This window comes from Pseudopodoces humilis, chromosome 20, assembly GCF_049639895.1.
Source record: "Pseudopodoces humilis isolate 2021_Gansu_Grassland_sample_001 chromosome 20, ASM4963989v1, whole genome shotgun sequence".
Lineage (NCBI taxonomy): Eukaryota > Metazoa > Chordata > Aves > Passeriformes > Paridae > Pseudopodoces > Pseudopodoces humilis.
Window position 1 is genome coordinate 9,274,881 of NC_142219.1, and position 19,790 is coordinate 9,294,670.

The 19,790-nt window shown below is 54.5% G+C and overlaps 1 protein-coding gene and 1 long non-coding RNA gene across 3 annotated transcripts; one reads left to right on the plus strand and one right to left on the minus strand.

Moving 5' to 3' along the window:
* Nucleotides 1-1,252: 1,252 nt before the first annotated feature.
* LOC148182762 (uncharacterized) lies at nucleotides 1,253-2,346 on the minus strand. The gene is made up of 2 exons (XR_015774236.1): nucleotides 2,244-2,346; nucleotides 1,253-1,965 (listed from the first exon to the last, which is right to left on the minus strand). It is a non-coding gene; the product is annotated as an uncharacterized LOC148182762 (long non-coding RNA).
* A 442-nt stretch (nucleotides 2,347-2,788) lies between these two features.
* On the plus strand, nucleotides 2,789-16,353 carry TBX3 (T-box transcription factor 3). Of its 2 annotated transcripts, none has more exons than XM_005524404.3 (7): nucleotides 2,789-4,378; nucleotides 6,167-6,434; nucleotides 7,663-7,809; nucleotides 9,971-10,047; nucleotides 11,347-11,504; nucleotides 12,804-13,507; nucleotides 14,076-16,353. In XM_005524404.3, the coding sequence occupies exons 1-7, from the start codon at nucleotides 3,984-3,986 to the stop codon at nucleotides 14,520-14,522; spliced, it is 2,196 nt and encodes a 731-aa protein (XP_005524461.1). In that variant the 5' UTR covers nucleotides 2,789-3,983; the 3' UTR covers nucleotides 14,523-16,353. The 2 variants fall into 2 exon arrangements, with proteins under 2 accessions (XP_005524461.1, XP_087921164.1); XM_088065038.1 differs by lacking the exon at nucleotides 2,789-4,378 and adding an exon at nucleotides 5,597-5,702.
* Nucleotides 16,354-19,790: the final 3,437 nt, after the last annotated feature.

Genomic DNA, 19,790 nt, shown 5'->3' on the forward strand with positions numbered 1-19,790 from the left:
GAAGAGCTGGGGGGCGGTGGGAGCCGCTCTCTCCGCCCTGGCCTTTTAGCTCTTGTGCTCCGAGATTAGAGAGCCCCGGCCTGGCCGCTCTCCGGGGAGACAGCGGAGACCTTTCATGCCTCTTTGAAGAGCCAAGATAGTGTCGGCCTTGCTGCAAGCGCAGGCTGCAGACAGGCCGGGAGGCGCGAGGGCACCCGGCTATCTCAGCGTGCTATCACCCTGGCTCCCCCCGCCAGCAGCCCCATTCCCACCTCCACCCGCTCCCGGCACTTCACCGCCAGCCACCCTCATCTCTTTTTTTTCTTCTTTTTTTTAATTTTTTTATTTTTCCTTACTCCCGTATCATCCCTTCCCTTTGTCATTCATTTCTACGGGTCTCCTTATTTATTTACTTCTGCGCCTCGCTTATTTATTTCTGGCGAAGAGGAGGCTAACAAGTAGCTGGAAGCACTGGCCAATATTTAACTAAGATGGCTGGCCATCAGGTCCCTTTTGTTTGCTTGCAAATTAATCATCCAGCGCGCAGTCGGCGCCAGGGTAGATTTATCACACACAGAAGGGGGAATGAGGCGGCCGAAGGGAGACAAAGACTGTTCGCACCTTCCCGCTTTTGATCTTAGATTAGTGCAGCCTCCCTTCATAATACGAGTCTCCGGGGGGCTTCGTCGGGGAGGTCACTCGGAACTGGCGGAAGTTTGCACGCCATTAGCCAGACGCTGGAATTGGAAATCATAAGCGGCAAACATTTTATTTTCCTGCGCGGGTGGGTGCGGAGCGCGGCGCAAGGTGAGGGGCAGGCGCGGAGGGCGGCAGCGGCTCCGGTTTCTGCCGCGGCGCCGAGAGCGAGCTCCGGCGGGGCGGGTGCGGGGGCCGGGGCGCGGCGGGGCCGGGGGTGGCAGCGCTTGTCCCGCAGGAGCCCGCGGGCACCTCCTGGTCGCCGTGAGAGAGCGGCGGCCCGGTTGGGATAAATTGCAGCAAACTTCTTGAAGCCGCCGGGCGTTTGCTGTGGACGCTGGTAAAGAGAAGGTATCGGCTTTGGGGTTTCCCACAGCGGCAGGAGCCCGAGAACCGGCTCCGAGCAGAGGCTGGAAACACTCGCTCTCTTGGTCGATAAGCAGCCGCACAGCGCAGCCGAGCGCTGCGCGGGTAACCAGGCTCCTGGCTTCGTGAAACACATCAGACTTCCCCCCCCCTCATCCTCTTTGAACGCATTACTCCCGCTTCCTTTCCTCCCTCCTCCTCTTTTCACCCCCACCCCCGACCAAAGGGGAGATATTTTGGTGAATGCAAAGCGATCCTAGACGCTGGTTACTACAGGGACTTCACCAAGCTGGCGCCAAGCGCTCTTAACCATGTGCGTCAAAAATGCAATGTTAGAAGAGCTAATCACTTTAGAGGTTCCGCTCCCATCTGCGCGCAGCCAGCGCCGAGCCCCCGCGCTCCCCCGCTCCGCTCCCGGAGGATTATCCTCCCCTCTTTAAAGCAGGGTGGGGGGCGTCAGGAAATTCCCCCCCCCCTCCGTCCCCAGGGCAGGGCAGTGATTCGGCACCTCCCAGCGCTGGGATACCCTGCCTGACACGCGTGGGCGCTCCGTGCCCTGCATGCCCACGACACGCACGGTCACAAGCCCCCTCTTGCTGCCCTGCACTGTCACACACCCGTACCCAGACACACGCACCCTCCCCCCCTCCCAAAGGAATATATCTCCCCAGAAACTTCCCAGGAGGATCCTGCCCGGCTCTTCCCTCTCCGTGGGGTCGGATCAGACCCACGCGTGACGCCTTTCCCGGGGGGCGGCTGGCTCCATGCGGGCCCGGCTTAACTCGGAGCTGGGCCCCCCCCGGCCGGCGCTGCCCCGGCCCGGGCGCAGGGAAAGCCGCACTTCCCGTCTCCTCCCCGCGCACCTCGTGGAAGAGGAGGGGTGTGGGAGCGTAACCCTGTCGGCGCCGGTGCCAGCCGAGTGGCCTTAATCCGCAACGCCAAAGAAAGAAAGAAAAAAGGGAATAATAAATACATTAAAATCCTATTTTCCAGCGGCCTCCCGCTTCCCTGCGCGCAGCCGCTTCTATCAGCAGCCGCCGGGGCCGGAGCTGGGCCAGCGGCGGGCGCCGCCCGCCCGCCCCACCCCCCCGCCCCCCCCCACAACAATAATAGCGGCGGCCGCTGGAGCAGCCGGAGCCGAGCTCCGAGAGCTCCGAGCGGGGGGAAGAGCCGCAGAGCCACCCCCGAGCCCCGGAGCTCACCCCCAGATTCGCGGGGGGAAGGAAAGCGCCCGGCTCCCGGCCTGCGGGTGTCGTTTAAAGAAAGCAACTTTGCCGGGGAGGGGAAGAGGGGCGCGGGGGGCAGCGGCAGGGGGGTGACACCAGCCCGGCGGCTGCGGGCACCGGCGGCGGCGGGGATGGGCGTGCGGCACGGCGGCCTCCCGAGGCGGCTCCGGGCCGGGGGGGGACGCAGGGGGAGCCCCCGCTACGGTACCGGCGGCGTTTGGGGAAGGGGGACACGCAGCTTCGGACCCCCCCATCGCCACGCGTGGAGCCCCCCCCGCTGCCGGCGCTCGGGAAGCTCCTACCGGGGGAGAGCGGCCGGGCACTGGCCAGGCTGCCGGGGCGGCGAGAGGCCGGGGCCGGGGGGCGAGGCGGCCCCCAGCACCCCCCTAGAGGCGGGAGCTGCCGGCCCCTTCCCTCCTCCCTCCCCGCTCCCTCCCCTCTGATCATGTTGACATATTCACACGGCCCGAAGTACTAGTGATGCTTTGCTGCAGCGTTACAGTTTCCGACACCTTCTTTTTATAACTCGGCGCTGTCCCCCTCCACCCGAGCTGTCAGAACCCCGCCTATGGAGCCTCACAATTGGTCCGAAAGCGTCAAAGAGCCAATCAAGGCGGCTCCAGCTCCCCTGTAACCCACAACACATCCCTACGATCGGGTGCACGCAGAGCACAGACTCACAGGGAATTCTCAGAGCCGAGAGGCTCCTTCTCCCTCTCTCTTCTCTCTCTTTCTCTTTTCCTCTCTTTCTCCCTCCCCCCTTTTTCTCTTCCTTTCTCTTTCCCTCTCTCTCTCTCTCTCTTTTATGGAGACAACAGTATAATTCTGCCAGAATATTTTTTTTTTTTAAGGCACAGCGAAAGAGAAAGAGAGGGGGAAAATTAAATTAAAAAAAAAAAAAAAGGAGGGTGAAAGAAAGAAGAGATCCTGATGGAAATCAGGGCACCCTGACCAGCTCCTGCTTGGAGAGTGAGGAAGGCGAGGCGGAAACGAGATTTCCCTACAAGTTTTTGCTGCTGAAGGTTGCTCAGGAGCCTTCCTCGGCCGGCGAGGGGGGGTGGGTTTGTTTGCTTCTTTCTGCTTTCCCTCCTTTCCCAGCCTCTGCTCCACAGCCTGACCGTACGGAGGAAAGGTGGAGGGGTGGGGGGGAGGGGGAAGAGAGCCAGCCACCCAAAAAGAAAACCCAGCTTCGAGCCGTCACCCTCCGCCACGGAAGAAGAGAAGGGGGATTGGGACTAAGAGAAAAAAAGAAGAAAAAAAAAAAAAAAAAAGGATTTCAGCTTGTCCAGCCCTTCTGCGACAACAGGAGCAGACAGCGAACCCGGTGGATTTTTTTTCTTCCCTTCTTCGGCGTTTCTTTTCCAGCGCAAGGACTTCCACTCAGGAAAAAAAACGCAAACAACTAAAAAGCAAAACAAAACCTCAGAGACCGAACACGAGAAAAAGCAAGACTAATAATGAACAATCCTGTTAATCCGCTGTCCCGAGGGCTGGGGATGAGCCCCGGCTCGGGAAGTTGTAGGCTGTAGAAGTTCTGACTCTCCCTCATGTACTGTGCTGTTTAGAGCTTGTTTTTTCCCCAGCCTATTTTTTTTTTTTTTTTTTTGGCGCTTCATTGCTGTTACTGTTATTATCTTATTTTTTCTTCTTCGTGATGTGCTGTTAGAAACCACTCCGGGACTACTCCAGCAGTAGGAAGAACGAGGAGTGGAGTGGATGAATTTACCGATGAGAGATCCAGTAATTCCTGGGACAAGCATGGCTTATCATCCCTTTTTACCGCACCGGGCACCGGACTTTGCCATGAGCGCCGTGCTGGGACATCAGCCTCCCTTCTTCCCGGCTCTGGCTTTGCCTCCCAACGGGGCAGCCGCCCTCTCCCTTCCCGGGGCTCTGGCTAAACCCATCATGGATCAGTTAGTGGGGGCTGCAGAGACTGGTATTCCCTTTTCTTCCCTGGGTCACCAGGCTGCAGCCCATCTGAGGCCTTTAAAAACTCTGGAGCCAGAGGAAGAGGTAGAAGACGATCCGAAAGTGCATCTGGAAGCTAAAGAGCTTTGGGAGCAATTCCATAAAAGAGGCACGGAGATGGTGATTACCAAATCGGGAAGGTAGGTCTGGGTCGGGGGTTCGTGCCTTTTCCACCCCCCTTGTCCCCCATTCCTCAGTCTCTGGACCCCACCAGGGCAAGGCTCTCTCCCCGGCGGTTTCCTCCCTAAATCTCCTTTCACCTGGAATTATGGAAAGCTTTAGGCAGCTGAAGATCCGAGCCCGTCTGGGGCACCACGCTGCCGGGAAAAGCCCAGGCGCGACCCGGCCCTGCTCAGCGTGTGCAGGGGGTGAGAGGGTCCCTTCATGGTTCACTAGCTTAATGCTTGCTGGAGAAAACTGGGAGCAGGCAGAAAAATAATTTGGGGTTGGCAAAGGGGCTGGCCTGCTCTCGCTACACGCAGTTTTTCTTCCTTAAGGAAGGGGAATGAAGGAAAAATCCTTTGGAGCGAGGTCTGGCTGCTGGTGGGGCAGGAGGGCAGATAGGCTCGGTGTGTCAGGCTGTGCCTCTCTCTGTGCTGGGGTCTCGGCTGGGTTTGTGCTTTCTGATTATGCCTGGAAATGTACAGAAAAGCTGACAAAAGTCCCCAGCCGTCCTGCAGCCGCTGCTGGAGTGGCAGGGAAGGGTTTGCAGCTCCGCGCTGCCTGTCCCTGTATTTATGTAACCTTCACGTGGGAATGAATGAACACACACGGCGCGTCCACGCTCAGCATTTCTGCTTTTTATAGCTTTACCCGTCTGAAATCTCTCTCTATATTCGCTACTTATTGACATCTGGACTCTTTTACAACTCTACCTATTGCTGTGATGATACATAGGGTGAAAACCCCCTTTGAACCCGGGTGTTTTTCTAAAGGGCTCTCTGAGAAACCTCCCAAACTCTCCACGTGTGATTTGCCAGGAGAATTACTCGAGGAAGCCACTCCTGAAAAGTCTTCTTAGATGGCCTTCAACTGCCTCGCTGGAGCTTCACCTATTTGCAAAGCACCAGTTGCAGGCTACAGGCTCAGGGGAAAAAAAAAATAAATACAAGCCCTAAAAGCAGCAAGGAGGAGAAAAAAAAATCTCCTCGCCCATTTTACAGCTCTCCCGAAGTTTTTTCTGTTAATTGTGGTCAAAAGTTTTTGCGTGAAAAGCCTCGGCCAGTATTAAGAGCTCTTACATGTTGCAAAGTCATGTGTTTCCTTTTAAGTTGAGATTTGCTGAATGCCAAGCACTCGATATAATAAACAGCAAATTTGTGGTATCCTGTTGCAGTTGGGAGCCGGAGCTGGGAGCGGAGGGGAGCGGGGTTTGCAGAGAAGCCTCGGCACACGGGGGGATCCCGGAGCACGGGGAGAGCCCCGCTGCCCTCGCTGGGGGCTTTTTATTCCCGTCTGTAAAGTGTAAAACCGCGCACTTTATCTGGAGCTCGGCTTGTAACAGTTCAGACCATTTATTTTATCGGGGTGCCATCAGCTCCCATTTCTTTGTTTAGCAGGCAAAAAGGAAACTAATGAGAGATCAGAGAGCCCCAAATGGGCCTTTGCTGTTTAGGAATGGCAGGGAGAGGTTGGCGCCTGCTGATTTCTAGGGAATGCGTACCTTTCCCATCCAGGGACCATTTTCTTCTGCAACTTTTAAGTATTTGAGAAACCTTTTCGCTGGGGGCGGGGGGGGGGGGGGGGGGGAAGGTGGAGGGGACCTTTTTGCTGGACACAGAGTTACTCTGCTGCTTTTGAGAGCTGAAGTAGTTGCTTGGTAGACGTGCTACCAAAATTCAGAAGCTTATTTAAACGCTGTAATTAATTTTATTTTATTTTTTGTCTTGTCTTTTCTTCCCCTTCCCCCCCCCCACCCCTGCCCATAGGAGAATGTTTCCTCCATTTAAAGTGAGATGCACTGGACTGGATAAAAAGGCCAAGTACATTTTATTGATGGATATCGTGGCGGCTGATGATTGTAGGTACAAATTCCATAATTCCCGGTGGATGGTAGCCGGCAAGGCTGACCCTGAAATGCCAAAGAGAATGTACATCCACCCGGACAGCCCGGCCACCGGCGAACAATGGATGTCCAAAGTCGTCACCTTTCACAAGCTGAAGCTCACTAACAACATCTCTGACAAGCACGGATTTGTGAGTGCCTTTTACACCTTCCTTTGCCCCCCTTTTCCCCTCCCTCGCCGCCCGGCCGGAGCGGGGGTCCCGGCGGGGGGGTGTGCCCGGGGCACGGCGGCTGCTCGGCCGGGCTGGCCCCGGTGGGCGGCCGAAATGCGGGGAAAATGGGGCAAAAAGACCTCCCCACGCACCCGGGGACTGGCATCTGCCCGGTTTATAATAGTCCTCGATTTTTCCTCCTGCTGGGGTCAGGATTAAAGCCTGGAGTTTACTCTGTAACCTCCCCGTGCCATGCAGCCTTAACTTTAGGGATACATTTCCAGCGCAGCGCAACTCGATATTTCTCAGAGCTGCGGTGACTTTATATATCTATATATATTTTTAATAAAGTCGATCACACTTTCTAAGCGTAGGAAAACGATATGCATATGTGTATAAAGGGCTTAAAGGCCTAAGTACGCAAACGTTTAAATCTATATTAATCTGGATAATGTAAAGCAAGCCGGAGTGAAAATAAACAGGGACCGAAAGCAGAGGTCAAGTTGCCCATTCATGTCTATCCACTCCTTTACATTTACCGGGTGTGCAGAGATAAAAACTTACCCTGAGAGTGAAATCAAACAAACCTGCTGATAAGTGCTCTGTCGATCCTGGCCATTTCTTTCTATTCCTGGGAAAGCCTCCGCCTCGGAGCCGGGGCTTGCTGGTGGTGGCCGCGGCCGGGGGATCTCTAATGTGCCGAAGATTGCATTTGCTGCTGGGATTCGATTAGACGATACATTTTTGCCGTTCGCAGAAGGCCTTAAGTGAATTGGGGCACGCAATTAGACCGAGCCGAGGCTCTCGTGGTGATGTTGTAACTGTAGCTGCTGCTGCTGCTTTGCTTGATTTTATTTATTTATTTTTTTTACACATTGAAATCAAAAGGCATTGCTGCCGGAGCCCAAAAGCTTGTCCCCCTCTCCGAGCAGAGCTCTGAGGGGATTCCCCCCTCTCTCCTCTCCTTCGAGAGGTCCAGCGAGAGCCTAACCCCGGCGAGCTGGAGCTGTCAGTACTTTTAGCTGGATGCTGCGAGGCGTGTGCGTGTGTTTGGAGTGTGCTTGGTGGGGAGGAGGAGTGAGGGGAGGAAGGAGAAGGAAGGCAAATTAGAAGGAGAAAGTGCCGATGGCTGGGGAAATGCTGCTCCTGCTGACCGTCTTCTTTCCCCCCCTGCTGCCCTGTCTGCTGCCGGCCGCTGCCCCCCCAGACCATTTTAAACTCCATGCACAAGTACCAGCCCCGCTTCCACATCGTCCGAGCCAACGATATCCTCAAGCTTCCTTACAGCACGTTCAGGACCTACGTTTTCCCGGAGACTGAATTCATCGCAGTGACCGCATACCAGAATGATAAGGTAAGGAGATTAAGAGAGGATTTGTTTTACGTGTTTTGGCTTTTAAGAGAACTTTTACTCTGCATTGTTCCCTTAAAACTCACGAAGCCCATCCCGCTCTTCTCTCTCTCTCCCCCTCATCTTTTCCCCCAAAACCTCCTTGATCTAACTTCGGCAAAGTGCTGGGGGAGGGGGTCGAGCACTCTCCTAATACCGACCTCGGGGAAGGCAATTAAAAGGAAGGAGGGCTGGGGGTGAGGGAGAGAATGTTTAGGGGTTTTGTACCATTTTTTTCCCCCAGCATATCTCCCCAGTATGAAGAAAGGGATGGGGTGGGGTTTGCTGCTCTTAGCGTGGAATTAATCTAAGATGCATCAGAGAGAAAAAAAAAAAATAATGAAAAAGACTCGGCTCCGTGTGTCGAAAGACAGAGTGCGGAGAGCAGCGGGGCCGAGATTTTGTAATTCTTCCTGGCCTTTGTGCTGTTTTAGCTCCTTTAACAGCAATTGGCAATAAGGCTGGAGCGCACGTCTGGTTCCTATTATTATTATATTATGATTTTTTTTTTTGCATCCTGCAGTGTTTTATTATTTTTTGTGGTGCAGAAATATGCTCTGGTCAGAGAGGGGTATCTCGCTTGAATTTAGCTGGAAGGGCTGAAAAAGCCCGTGTGAGAAAGTTTTGCAGCGCTGCAAACGCTGCCTTTCCATTGCTGCTGGTTTATTGTCGCTTGCGATGAAGGTGGTATATTTGGGAGAGTGGCAAAAGGCGAATTTACGATAATTAAGTCAAGTGGAAAGAAGCGAAGGAGCCAAAAAAGGGGCTTTGATTTTTTTCTTGTCTGTGAATTACAACTTTGCGTTCGCGTGCGTTGAGCGCAGAGGTTCTGGATGCGCAGCGCCCGCTCGCTGCAGCTCCCCTGTGCCCCTCTCTGCCCTCACATCCTTCACCGTCAAAAATTCAGGGGTGAAAAGGAGGGTTCTGTACTCTTCTGCCCTCGGTTTCCAAAAAGCCGCTTCCCCCTCGGGGCTCGGGCTGTTTTCCTCTCCCTCTGCAGCCGGGCACTTGCAAGGAAACTGAAAGAAAATGAGTGTACAGAGAGTAGACTTTGCTTTGGGACTTATCAGCAGGGCTGGCCGGCCCGGTCTATCAGCTGGGGGCGGCTCGGTTGAAGGACAGAAATGAGCATATTTGTGTGATTGCCATGAAATCGGCTGGGAAGCGGCGTGTGGAAGCGGCGGGGAGCGCTCGGCTCGGCGCGGGGGGAGCAGAAGGCACGGCCGGGAGCACCTGGATTAAAGGTCCCGCTGGTTTTAGCAGTGGGGTTTTCCTGCTCTCTCCTGATCCCGTGTGTGAAGCGGGGGAGTGATTCGGGGCCGGGACCGGTCCTGCCCGCACTCGGACACAGGACGGGGTTTCCTTTTTGGAGTCATCCTGTGCTCCTAAACTGGGGGGGTGCTGTGCTTCCAGCCCGGTCCGAGCCCGGGAATGGAGCGGCGGGGAGGCGGCATTCCCGTTCCCACTGCTCCCATCCTGTTCCAGCGGGGTGAGCCCCGGCCTGGCTGGGAATTCGGCTCCGTGCATCGTACGCGCGGGCACCGGGCACTTGCGGGATGCCCCGCACCCCCCATCCCTCCCAACAGCCATTCCCTGCCATCACCTGAACCCCGAGGAAACCAAAACCGAAAAACTTCCACACACATCCCCCCCAAAAAACATGAACTGGATCCTGGCACCCCTGGCGCCCCAACACACACGGAGCATAATGCGATTATATAAAGAATTTTATTATAGCAAGGAGGTGGGTATGATTCCTTTGCGGTTTAATTATGGTATTTAAAGAGTTTTAAGCACAGGCATAACTTGCATGGATCTCATTGCACGGCTCAATTAATTCCGATGTGGTGGCAGCAACACGGGGCTCTTTCATTGCCACCACGGTCCAGGTCACCGGCCAGCCCGGCGGGGGATTGGGGGAGAGCTGCTTCCAAACCGCTCGGGAAAACACATGGATTCACCCAAAAAACAGGGACCTTTGCCCCTTGCCCTGTCCTACTCCTGCCAGGATCCTGCCAGCACTGGGGAACTGGGAAAAGCGGGGTTTGCTGTTGTTTTTTAATACAAAAATCTCCTTATTCTGCCCCAACCCCCTGGCTATTTTTTTTTTCTCTCTCTCCTATAGATCACACAATTAAAAATAGACAACAACCCTTTTGCCAAAGGTTTTCGGGACACCGGGAATGGAAGGAGGGAAAAGAGGTGAGTCTGGCTCAATTCTGTGTAGGCACCTCGTTTAGTTTCCATGTGTTAAGCTCAGAACATGAGCAGAGGTCAAAATCACCTTGCCTCGCCTCCAAACCACACTTCCCCCCGCCAAAATCCATAAGGATCTTGGCATTAATAACGTCAAAGGGATTGCATGGGAATTCTTTCCTGCTCTCCACGTTCAGTTTTCACGTCGCAGGGGATGAAAGGCCAAAGGGAGTGTGGTACATTTAGCAAATATTACCAGAGAAAAACTTCCCCTTAAAAATTCGAGAGGGAATATTGCAGCGTAGTTTGGATCTGGGACTGGGGAAGAGGGACAAGTGAGGACTGAGCACTACTTGAATCTCCTCTGGCATTTTTCTGGGGACTGTGTGGAAAAGAGTGAAATGTGGCGGAGAAACATGTAAATATGTTTGGACAGAGGTATCTCATGAATATGGAAATAATTAATGAGAGAAGATTCTTTATTTTTTTTCCAAAAGCAGCAGGACACAGTTTGTGCTCCAGGTAGGCAGGCAGAACTCATCATAATGGGACTCAAGAGTTTTATTTTTAATATAAGAAGAAAATATAAGGAGAAAAAAGGGACAGTTTTTTTCCTTTGATGGGGGATATGTCTGTTTTGGTGTGTTACAGGAAACAGGATATTTTAGCCATTTACACAAGGGGTTAGATAATGAATAAATCGATCTGTTCCTCTTTTTTCAAACAAACAACGAAATAAAAAGGTGGGGGGAACGTGGTGTAAACCAAGGGGCCTCTCTCCCTGCCCAGCACACACACACACAAACATGCACACGCCAGCTCCTCTTGTCCATCAGTGTGAATATAAAGCCAGCGCTGGAGCCACAGGACGGAAATGATTTCTAATTTCTCTAAATATAAATAGATTTTTTACTCCGGGTTAATTGTTGGTGAAAAGATTACATAAAGTGCCTAACAAAATAACCACTTCCTAGCAATCTTAGCAACCATTAAGATGGCTCATATCTCTGGAACATCCTTGCCTTTTCAAAGCTAATCTCCAGGGAATGCTTCCCTCTCCCCTCCGCCCCTTGTCTTTAATATCAGCCCTCGCTGAGGAGCTGCTCTCGCTTCCAAGAAATCTCCTCTCATTAGCAGCCAAGCGCTGCCTGCCAGAAACGCGCTCTTCTCCTCGAGGGAACCGTGGCTCTTAATTCCCCCGTGCTACTCGTGCCCGAATAGGAGCTCCAGGAGGGGCTGGGGAGGAGGAGGAGGGGTCCCGGGGGGCACCGGGGGCCGCTCGCCCAGCGGGTTCTGTGCCCGCAGGAAGCAGCTGACCCTGCAGTCCATGCGGGTGTACGACGAGAGGCAGAAGAAGGAGAATCCCACCTCGGACGAGTCGTCCAATGAGCAGACGGCCTTCAAGTGCTTTGCCCAGTCCTCCTGTCCTGCCGTGCCTGCCGTGGGCACCTCCAGCCTCAAAGGTGAGAGCTGTGGCCCCTGGTCTCCTCTGGGAGAGCCTGGGTGCCCGCTCTGTGTGGTGGCAAATCCTGGCCCTTCCACTGGAGCACTGGCCCACTTTCCTTCCTTCCCTCTTGACTTCCTTCCCACCTCTTTCCTTATTTTCTCCTGTTTTGTCTCTTCACTCTCTTCTCTCTGTTCTTTCTCTCTTTAGTTTTTCCTCCCTCTCTTTCCTTTTTTCCCTCACTACTCTTCTTGTTTTCTTTCTTTTTGTCTTTCCTCCCTTCGCCCCCCTCACTCTTCTCTCTCTGCCTTCCTCACTCTTCCTCTCCTTCTCCCTCTCCCCCCGGCCTCCTTCTCCCCTTGGTGCACATTCATCCCTCCCCTCCCTGGTTCAAAAAGGAGCCAGCTCCGAGCCAAGGGAGCAAAGACAGACCACGGGGCAAAAGTTCAAAACTGGAGTCACTCCATTAATATTCCTCACTGAATCTGTTACTAGAGGAAGGATCTTTCCCCTGGATACAGTCCCGAACTTTGTTATAGAAAAGTCACCCCGGGTTTCTCCGTGCGGGGCTGGGAGCTGTCTGCAGCTCTCTCGTATGTATTAATCCATCCCGGGCTGGGGGGGCAGGGGGAGGAGGAAACAACCTCTTTTTTGTAGTTGTTTTACTCGTTTTTTTAAAGGCCTGCCGAGTTGAGGGGAGGGGAGCTGGGAGGGGACCCGAAAAGCAAACCAGAACTTCACACCTGGGGCGCTGAAATTAGGAGATGAAGTGCAGAGGAATCCAGCGAAGCCGTGCATGTGTTTGGGAAGAAGGGGGGCCCAGGGGGCGATGAAGACGGCTGCAGGGTGTCTCTGCGTGCGTTTGCAAAGTTTGCCCATTGAAAGGGATGAAAACTTTGGAAAACTTCCTAGGAGACACATCCCCAAGGCCCTTTAGCCCTGCCCCGAGGTTGTTAGTGTCCCGTTCCTCCTCTACCCCCGCTGCAGCCGGGGTGGGACGGGGGTCCCTGGGGGCTCCTGCAGCCCCAGGGAGCGGAGCCGCTGGCCCCGGGCCCGCCCGGCTGGGGGGTCGCTCCTCCGGGCTGCCCCTTTGTTTCACAGCCAATTTTTCTGCCTTGTGTAAAGCTCGGGCTGGCTTGGACGGGGCGGGCGGTGGGAGCCGGGGGCTGTATTTATTTATATAATAATAAAAAAGGGGAAGTATTTCCACACAAACCTCTGGCCGGCCAGGAAGCGTTTCTGCCCCGTCTCCCAGCCCGGTGGGGATTTCGGGATGTGCAGTGCCGGATCCCAGCGCCGGGCCCCTTTTGTCTTGCAGATCTCTGTCCCAGCGAGGGAGACAGCGATGCAGACAGCAAAGACGATCCCTTGCTAGAAGGCAACGAGTCGGGCAAAATCAGCACGACCACCGCCGCCACCCCAGCGCCAGCCAGCTCCGCTGCCACCGCCGGGGACGACCCCCGGGACAAGGGCGGCAGCCCCTCCAAAAGCCACTTCTTCCCTGGGGACTCGGCAGGGAGTCGGAGCCGAGAGAGGACTGAGAAAGCCCCTCCGGACTCCCGGCACAGCCCGGCTACCATCTCTTCCAGCACCCGGGGGGGAAGCCTGAGCGGCGAGGAACTGAAAAGCCCCCTCAGGGATGGCCCCAAAGTAGATGAGAACCGACTGCTGGGGAAAGAGCCCTTCACGCCCCTGACGGTGCAAACCGACAGCACGGCCCACCTGAGCCAGGGACACTTGCAGAACCTCGGCTTTCCCCCTGCCCTGGCCGGCCAGCAGTTCTTCAACCCGCTGGGGAACGGGCACCCGCTGCTGCTGCACCCCGGGCAGTTCGCCATGGGGGGAGCCTTCTCCGGCATGGCCGCGGGCATGGGACCCCTCCTCGCCACCGTCTCCGGGGCGTCCGCCGGGGTCTCGGGACTGGACAACACGGTCATGGCCACGGCGGCGGCCCAGGGACTCTCGGGAGCATCGGCGGCTGCTTTGCCTTTCCATCTGCAGCAGCACGTCCTGGCTTCACAGGTACTGCATTCCCCCCGCGCCGCCCCTCCGGGCCAGGGGGGATCCGACCCCGGGCACCTCCTTCCAATTCCTCGCTTCCATGTGCCCCCGCTGCCCCTCCCAGGGGCCGGTCACAGGGCTCGGCTGAAAGTCGGAGGAGGGAAGGCTGTGGGCGGGGAGGGTGGCCCAGCGTGATCTTCTTGAGCTCTCCCCCCTCCCCGCTGTCCTCCGGAGCCGCTCACCCCCAGCACAGCCGGGGCAGGAGCGGGGCGCTGCGGGCGCGTCCCGGCCTGCGGAGCGGAGCCGCCGTCGGGGGGGGATGTGCCCGGGGCTCCCGGAGCGAGAGTGGGGGCAGGACCTGCGGGTAAAGGGCGCATGCCCCAGCGCAAGAGAATCGCCCGGTGATGGGGAGAGCGGTGGAGAGACCCCTCGGCCCTTTGGCCTCCGTTGGGAGCGGGGCCGTGCGGGGCAGAGCCCGGGCAGGGGGAGGACAGCTCCTCCATCCCGCCGCCGTCCCGTGCGCGGAGCAGCGCCTGGCGGGGAGCGTGCGGGCCGGTAACCCTTTCCTCTCTCTCCTCCCCTCCCGCAGGGCCTGGCCATGTCTCCCTTCGGCAGCCTCTTCCCCTACCCCTACACCTACATGGCTGCGGCGGCCGCCGCCTCCAGCGCCGCTTCCAGCTCTGTGCACCGGCACCCGTTCCTGAGCGCCGTGCGGCCGCGGCTCCGCTACAGCCCGTACCCGCTGCCCGTGCCCCTGGCGGACGGCAGCAGCCTCCTCACCACCGCCCTGCCCGGCCTGGCCGCCGGCTCCGGAGAGGGCAAGGCGAGCGGGCTGAGCGCCAGCCCCGGCTCCGTGGCCCTGGACTCCGCCTCGGATCTCACCAGCCGCTCCTCCACCCTCTCGTCCGGCTCCGTGTCGCTGTCCCCCAAGCTGGGCGCGGACAAGGAGGCGGCCACCAGCGAACTGCAAAACATCCAGCGCCTGGTCAGTGGGCTCGACCCCAAGCAGGACAGATCCCGCAGCGGCTCCCCGTAACCCCCCGGCCTCCGGGAGCTCATTTCAAATCAGTCTCGCAGTGCACTTTGTTTGAAAGAAACCACATCCTCCACCCCGCGAGTGGTTTTTTGTTTTGGTTTGTTTATTTTACCCCCCTCTATTTTTTTTTCTCCCACTTTCAATTTATTATTATTTTTTTTTTTTTAACATATAAAATATCGCGGCGTTGTGTGTGTGTTTAGCAACAAAAAGGTGGAGCAGGGAAAAGGGTCGGGGATGGGGGAGCGCTGGGTTGGAGGCTCCTCACAAGGAGCAGAACTGGCCGGATCGAGGCACTGGTGGGGTTTGTGGCATCCTCCTATTTTTTATTTTTTTTTTATCAGTGTAAAAAAAAAACCAAAAACCAACCCCAAACCAAAACACCCCGAAGAAAAAAAAAAAAAGAAAGAAAGAAAAAAAAAAGAAAAAAAGACCTAAAATAAAAAATAAAACAAAAAAGTCAAACAAACTTACAAATAAAAATTAAGTAAGAGAAGTGATTTTTTTTTTTCTCTCCGAAAGAAAAGTGTGTAACTCACGTATTGGTTCTTCAACAGTTGTTTCCTGGGCGGGTTGTTAACCACAACCCCCTCAGTCGATATTAAGGGAAGCTGTGTGTTTAAAATATTATTGTGATGTCTGAGAGCCAGTTGGTGGCTTCTTTTTTTTTTTTTTGCATGTTCCAGAGTAGTCTGCTTTTTTTTTTTTTAATTTTTTTTGAGGGGGGGGTGGTGGTATTTTTTATTTCAGTGGGGTTTTGTTGTTTATTTTTAATGCTCGTTTCAAATCCCAGGGAAAAAAATTATTATTAATAATAATAAAAACAAAAATAAGACCTTTGTCCCTCTACCTTAAACATCCTCCCTTGTAGCAACAAAAATAAGAAGTGTAGTTGGAAAGAAAAAAAGGTGAATTTATTTTATCTAAAAACGTCTGTAGCTCGACTGTAGATTTATCACAGCTTTCCCTCTTTAATTGTATATGCAATAACAAGGTTTAACATACTGAGAAGAAGAAAAGAGCGGACACTATTATTAAAACAAAGTATTTATGTAATTATTTGATAACTCTTGTAAATACGTGGAATATGAATACTCGAAATTAAACTTTAATTTATTGACATTGTACATATCTCTGTAAATACGACTGCAGCCGTCTTCTTTTTTTTTCCTTCTGTTTTTATTTTTAGTCGTTTTCATTTCAAGTTGGTAATTCCTTTAAACATAGGTCCCGACCCAGAGGAGAAATCCCCCCATTTGTGAGGGCTCAGTTTTTAAATCAGAGCTCAGCCCGGGGAAACCTCGTCCTTTGGTCAAGGAGCAGAATGCAAAAGGCAAAGCAGAAAGAAACCAAATTAATCAAAGACCTTAAAAAAAAATCAGAAAGAGAAAAAGACAAAGCAGCGTGCCATGGTAGCTTTTAATCCTCGATTTCTTCAGTGTTCAAAATGTCAACTACCACAAAATTATCTACATTTATACCCGACAACAGGCTTCTCCAGTGGCTTGAGAGAAAAAAAAAAAAAGGTGAAGATTCTAGGATTTTTTTTTACTTTCTATTATTTTTGCCCGTTTCTTCGGTGTGTCAGAAAACAACCCCGCGATGGAGTTTTACTACTGTGCTTATTGTTGTCTTTGTTTTGAGTGAGTGCATATTTTCTTGGGTTGAAAGTCAGGTGCTCAGAGCTGGTTCAAAGAAAAAAAAAATGAAGGTATATTTTGTGTTATATAAATGTTGAGAAGTCCTTGCTAATTTTTTTTTTCTGTAATTTCTCCCCCCCCCCCCCCTTTTAAAAGTCACTGAAGTTTCAATAAATTTTTATTGAAATGTCTTGGGCGTACTGTGAAATGCCTTCACCCCAACCCTCCCCGAAGTGCCTGGGAGGATGGAGGGGTTGAAAGATATATATCCCTGTTCTGCCTTTCTCCTCCACCCCTTTTCCATTCCCAATATTAAGATATTTCTCCTGGAAGGAGCTAGTACGAACCAGTCGAGATGGTGTCATTTGAATTGTTGGGGTGGGAAGGACGAGTTTTAAGCAAGCTGTTTAATGTACCTTTTCCGTCTTTATCCCTCTCGCTTTTAAAGTCGATCCAGAGGCTGCTAAAGTCACCTCTTTTAATGGAACAATATTAAGTGGCGTTTGAAAAGTTAATGAGAAAGGCTCAGCTATGCTTTTATCTGTCATAAATTAATAACGCAAAAGTGAAGAATTAGAGAATAGATCGGTTAAATTTTAATGCAGAGTCCTCCTTCAAAGTTTCCAGGTAAAGTGCTCAGGAGTTGATGCTGTTGCCGGGCTCGTTTTCCTCTCCTGTCCGGGCAGAGGATTTGGCTTTCCCAGTCAGTTACACCTGGAAATACATGGTTTTTAAAAATCTGTTTTTCGCCCTTCGATTGGAATCGCCCCTTCTCGCCCTTAGGCTCGTGATATATCGAGATTAAGCTGGAAAACAGCTGGAATGCGGACAGACATCCAGGCTGGACCAGGGGCCTGGGAGGTGACTGAGAGGAGAGCTGAGGAGAGCTGGCAGCCCCTGCTGTACCTCTGCCAGTCTATGAGCACATCCTTTAGCAGAACATATATATTTCTTGTTAATGAGATTTTTTCCCCCCCATCCCTTCAACAGTTAGTGGCCCGTGTATTGAAAAGCGATTCATCCTCGGCCAGTAATAAATATTATAAGGATGTACTTCCAGCCTGTATCCTGTTTTATGCTCTGCCTGCCCCTCGGCCCCCGGTTCCTGTGCCGGTGAGATAAAGGGAGATCCAGGGGGTGAAAGTGCTGATGAAGTTGTGGGGGATTTTTTTCCCCCCTCGATTTTCTAATTTAAAAATTCCCCCACGAACATCAAACCGTTCCCCTTCTTGGGGGAACGGGACCCTTCCCATTTCAACTTGGGGATGAGGGTTTTGTTTAAATCCACGCTGTTTGAGCAGGAGAAAGGCTGGGGCTTAGCAGGAGTTTTTCTCTCCCTCTTCCCTCACCTTTGGATGGCCCAAGGTGACGGCTGCTGGAAATGTCACTTGAGCTGATGCTCCCCTGAGCTAGGAGGGGCTTTGGGGGATAGAGGTGGCAGCGAGAAGAGGCAAAAGAAAGAAAAGATAAATCCACCCGAAGAAGGAGGCAGCGGCTGTGCAGCCAGCCCAAAGGCTGCAGCCCACAAGCCGTTTTCCACACGGATCCTCCACGCGGGTGGGAGCTGGAGCCGCTCCGGGAGAGGGAACCCGGGCCGAGGGGAGCAGGCAGGCGGGACAGAGCCGGGACAGAGCCGGGACAGAGCCGGGACAGAGCCCTGGCAGCCCCCGCGGGTGGGACAGCCACGGGGAGCAGCTTTCCCCTCTGTGCTGAGCCTCAGAGGCCGCGCCAAGGCAGCGGCCCATGACAGACCCCCTCTCTCCCATCTCTCTGGCCTAAGGAATCATGTGGGGATCTCTGGATTTTACCTCTCTCAGCTGCTGGCCCCCAAAAAGGCTCTTTTTGAGGGGGAGAGCCGCTATGATCTGTGTATGAGTGGGGAAAATTTCCCTAGCTGGCGAGGAATGCACTGCTGATGGTCAAGAGGAGAGCCGCAGCCAGCTACCCCCAGACCTCCCTTGTCCATCTCTCTCTCCTGCCAGCCCAGGAGCCCCGGTAGCCGCCGCGCAAGCCAGGCAGGCACCGACAGCCCCGGGGCGCCGCAACCCCCGAGCTCACCATTGATTCTTTTTAAGGCTGAGGGTGCAGCCTGATTGCTTTAAACCCTCCCTGTCCACGGGCCTAATGCTGACCTCCCCCTCGCCATGCCCTTGCAAGAAATCCGTGTACCGCAGGTGTAACTCTGACTTGCAAATGGCTTTATCTCTTGTGTATCTTATTTGTATATAGTAACGTTAATGAGTAACTCTTGTGGCGCTTGTGGATGGAGGTAAACAGCGAGCAATCTCTGTGGATTATCCTGTCTATTACTCACCTGGCGCCTGTCTTGATATCCTCAATGGTTTTATGGCTGATGCAGGCGACCCGGCGCTGGGCGGGGGTGGCCGGCGGCGGGGGGGCTCCTGCGGGGCGCCGGCGCCACCTCTCGGGCAGCCCTGGCAGCGCCCCGAGACCCCCGAAGGGACCCGCGGTCCGCGGGAGGGGGCACGGAGCGCACGGAGCGGGATCTCGGGGCGTGCTGGGGTGAGCCCGGAGCCCGCAGCCCGGCCGGGCAGAGCGGAGCAGCTCCCCGCAGGCTCCGCTCGGAGCCGAGCTGCGTTTTACCCACGGGAGATTTTAGCCCCGAGTCCAAAGTCTCTGGGAAAGCGGGGCTGCGGCCGCCCCGCCGGGATGGAGCGGGGGAGAAGCACGGAGCGCTCCCCGGAGCCGCAGCGCCCCGGGGGACAGCGCGACACCGACACCCCGGCGAGCCGGGCACCGCCGCCGCCGGCGCGCTCGGCCCACGCTCCGCTATTAGTTAATTATTGATTGATTACAAGTGAAAATTTATGACCCTCTCTCTCCCCCCTCCCCCCGCAGCCTCCCGGCCCCTCGCACGCACACACGCTCCTGCCCTCTGCAAACACTCCGGGGGAGGCGGGAGGCGTGTTGTTGTTTTTGGCCTTGACAGCTTCCAGGAATATGAAATATTTAAGCCCTTCGGTCGATCTCCCGTACCCTGGACGTCCTTTTTTTTTTTTTTAATTTTTTTTTTCCTTCCCCCCTTTCATGTCCCGGCTCGGAGGCTCCCGTGGCGGCCAAGCCCCCTCCCCGCACACAGCCGGCGTGCGGGATCGGAGCACGCCAGGCCTCGCAGATCAAAGGGACCTCTCCGGCCTCTGCACAAGGGAAGAGAAAAAAAAAAATAAAAACAGTAATAAAAAAAACCCCGTTGATTTCTTTAACGATTGTTCCTAAAAGTCTTGGAAGCAGGGACCATCCCGCCTCCTCCCTCGCCTCGGGCTGCAGGATTGCACCGGGAAACGATTTTGGGAAGGCAGAAAGAGGGTTTGGGAGAAGGGGAAAGGAAAGAAAAAGGGGGAAAATTAAAAAATATAGAGGAGTTGCTTGAAATTTAGCAGCCGCGTGTCTGCACACCCTCCCGGCTGGGAGCCTGGGCAGAGGGGTCGGGGCCACTCTCGGACGGGGGCTTCCCAAAATGGGGCGAGCTCCGAGCCCCCGAGAGTGCCCGTGGCTGTGCGGGGGGCACTGCCCCCATCTCTGCCGGCACCCCCGGGCCGAGGGCCGCTGCCAGGGGGTGACCGGAGGGAGCTGCTCCACGCGCGGCCCTGGCAGGGGCTGAGAGACG